At 42.9% G+C, this 3,155-nt stretch overlaps 1 protein-coding gene across 1 annotated transcript; it reads left to right on the top strand.

The window, feature by feature from the left end:
* Positions 1-244: 244 nt before the first annotated feature.
* LOC104803470 lies at positions 245-2,380 on the top strand. The gene is made up of 2 exons (XM_010527401.1): positions 245-1,192; positions 1,304-2,380. Exons 1-2 carry the CDS (start codon positions 245-247, stop codon positions 2,378-2,380), a joined length of 2,025 nt encoding a protein of 674 aa, XP_010525703.1.
* Positions 2,381-3,155: the final 775 nt, after the last annotated feature.

Genomic DNA, 3,155 nt, shown 5'->3' with positions numbered 1-3,155 from the left:
TACCTCTTGACCCTGAAATCGAGAAGTCCGCTAAGCGCAATCGAAAGAAGAAATGCCAACAAAGAAAGATGAAGAACAAATGACACTTATGGGGCATACCTTCAGCCTAAGTACATTCAGCAGCTTTCATGCATTCGTCGGCCTGACATCGACCGTAACAATTTTGAGTTTCAACCGGCATTCATCAATATGTTGAGCTCATCGGTTTTCAGGGGTAAACCTAATGAAGACCCAATTCATTAATATGCTGAGCTCATCGGCTTTCAGAGGTAGACCTAACGAAGACCCGATCCCTCACTTGACTCGATTCAAGCTACTATGCCAGTCGGTGAGGACAGTCCGCGGAGTTACCGATGAGTCTCTCATGCTCATGGCCTTTCCATTCTCCTTAATGGATACTGCTCTGGAATGGCTCTACACACTACCTCCAGAATCCATATTCTCATGGGAACAAATGCAAGAAAAGTTCATGCAGCGGTTCTTCCCCGCTAGCAAGACCCAGCTCGCGAAACAACAGATTAACTCATTTTTGCAGGAACCTGATGAATCCTTACGTGAAGCTTGGGATCGCTTTCAAGTATACCAGAGAACATGTCCTCACCATGGATGGGATAAAAGGTACCTTATTTCCACTTTCTTGCAGGGATTAAAGGAGGACACTCGGGTTCTTATTCGAGTAGCATGTGGAGGAAGCCTCAACGAAAAATCATTCAACTTCATAGAGCAACAAATCAACAAGATGGCCAACGAGTGTGCTCCCTCTCACGACTTTATCAGAAACATTAGCCTCAAAGACAGTCGTGCAGGTAAAGAAAGTCTATCTGAAATTCAGGCATTACGTGCAGAATTGGCAAAACTTAAAATGCAGGTTGAGAATGCCCATCAGATCTCAGACTTAGACACATCAACCAACGGGTACATGATCGAAGATGTCTACTACGTAGATAACAACATGTACTCGAATGTGTACAATTCGGGGTGGAAGAATCATCCAAACTTCTCGTACAAGAATTCTTCCGACGTCTTGAATACTCCCCTCGGAAATTTTGGTGGTCCGGCTAATCCGGGTCTTTCTCAAGGATATCAACCTCGACATCGAGCTCCCCCGCAACATCAGAATCAGGCCATTCAACACTACCCAACACCTCTTCAATCTCAGCAGAATTACGCTCTGTCTCCGCCTTCACAACAGGTAGATTTTGACCTCGATCTTAAGTCTATGTTCGCATAGCTTATGCAGGGTCAAGAAGCTATTCGCAACGAGATGCGTAAACATCAATAAGAGACCGACGCCCACTTGAAGCTTCTCGATAACCAGATAGCTCAACTCGCAGCCTCTATACCTTCGCGACCTCAAGGATCACTTCCAGGTAAATCCGAGACAAATCCTAGAGAGCACTGTAATGCAGTGTTCTTGAGAAGCGGGAAGCAACTTGAGGATGTTGTCCCCCCTACTCTTGAAAAAGGTGAGTCTTCTTACTCTAGATCTTCGATGACCTCTAACATTCAGTCTGCAGATATTCCAGTTAAGATGACATGTGAGGAAGAACCAAAGTATGTTCCTCCACCTCCCAGACTTCCTCCAGTTCCATTCCCTTCACGACTTGTGCAACAAAAAGAGGCTAGCCAGTTGAAGCGCTTCACGGACATGATAAAGAAATTGGAGGTCACAATACCTTTTCATGAGGTAATCACTCAAATGCCCTCTTATGCCAAATTTCTCAAGAATATTCTGGCTAGGAAGAAGACACTGGAGAAGGAGACAATACCATTAACCAAAGAGTGTAGTGCCGTTTTTCAACATGATCTGCCCCGTAAGATGGCAGACCCAGGTAGTTTCTCCATTCCTTGCAAACTGGGCAATCTCTTTATTGAACATGCGTTATGTGATCTAGGAGCAAGCGTAAGCCTAATGCCATTGTCGATCTTCAAGAGACTAGGAGTGGGTGAACTCAAACCCACACAAATGATATTACAGTTGGCAGATAGGTCGACCAAACGGCCTGCAGGTATACTAGAGGATATGCCACTTAAGGTGGGTGATTATTACATACCTGTCGATTTTGTGGTTCTTGACATAGATGCAGATTCAAGCATGCCTGTCATTCTAGGGCGTCCCTTTCTCAACACAACATATGTTGTCATCCATGTCAGAGCGGATCGTCTTACTATGTCCATTGGAGACGAGACAATAGAATTCATGCTCAATCAAAATGACAATCCAGACAAAAGTGTGAAATCTATTTGTTCAGTTTACAAGCTCAAAACGCCTAAGAACCAGGACCACAAACACAAGGTTAAGAGAGGACCAGATCCAGCTAGGACAAAAGGTTGGCAGAAGATCGATAATCTTCGCCCATTAGACCCATCTGGTAGTTGAGAGAGTTTGGTCAAGCTAAAGACCCTAAACAAGCGCTCCCGGGAGGCAACCCGAGTTCTTAGGTTAGTTTTCTTTCCTTTCTGTTTATTTTTGCATCATATATTGGTTTGTGTCTCTTATCACCAGGTTGAGTTCTAATGAGGAGCTATTGAGGAGGCAAGGATGCTAGCTATGCGATAGACATAGGCAGACTTAAGTGCGAGTGAACGAACATCGCGAGCTAAGTATTCTTTTTCCTTCTTGATTTTCTTCTCTTTTGACTCATTTTATTGGTTGTCTCTACTAGACGAGAATTGACACCGAGGACGGTGTCCAGTTCAAGTCTGGGGGAGGATTCGTCTAACGCCAAACCATATCCATATAGAGTAGTGTTGCATGCATTTTTCCCTTTTATTTTCACTTTTTAGTTACATGTACATATAGGATGCATTAGGGTCATATAATTTGTTGTTAGGATTGTGCATTTATATATAATATTTAGGACATATAAGATCACGTACATAAAACCGTTTTGAGCATTGATGTGATGATCTATGGCATGAGAGAGTAGAAACGTCTTGAAAACATTGTGATCTGTTGAACGTGGTTATGTTTTATTGAATTGATTGCTTGACCTTTAGGATTTTCTAGAATGGCTTGTGGGATAGAAATCATTGGTTGGAACCCATGGGACCGATGTTGTATAGCCAAGTAGAAAAGTTTCTATAAGAACCTTTCCCATGTTTGCTGAAATCGATAAAATCTATTATCAAATGCATTCTTATTTCGTTATGTG

This window comes from Tarenaya hassleriana, unplaced genomic scaffold, assembly GCF_000463585.1.
Source record: "Tarenaya hassleriana unplaced genomic scaffold, ASM46358v1 Cleome88, whole genome shotgun sequence".
NCBI lineage: Eukaryota > Viridiplantae > Streptophyta > Magnoliopsida > Brassicales > Cleomaceae > Tarenaya > Tarenaya hassleriana.
The sequence above is the reverse complement of the archived record's forward strand: the minus strand, read 5'-3'. Positions and strand labels throughout refer to the sequence as shown.

Excerpts from the sequence above, each read along its gene's own strand:
- LOC104803470 (XM_010527401.1), top strand. The coding sequence starts at position 245 with ATGCTGAGCTCATCGGCTTTCAGAGGTAGACCTAACGAAGACCCGATC. Across the intron at positions 1,193-1,303 it reads TGTCTCCGCCTTCACAACAG|CTTCTCGATAACCAGATAGC; the intron begins GTAGATTTTGAC and ends GCCCACTTGAAG.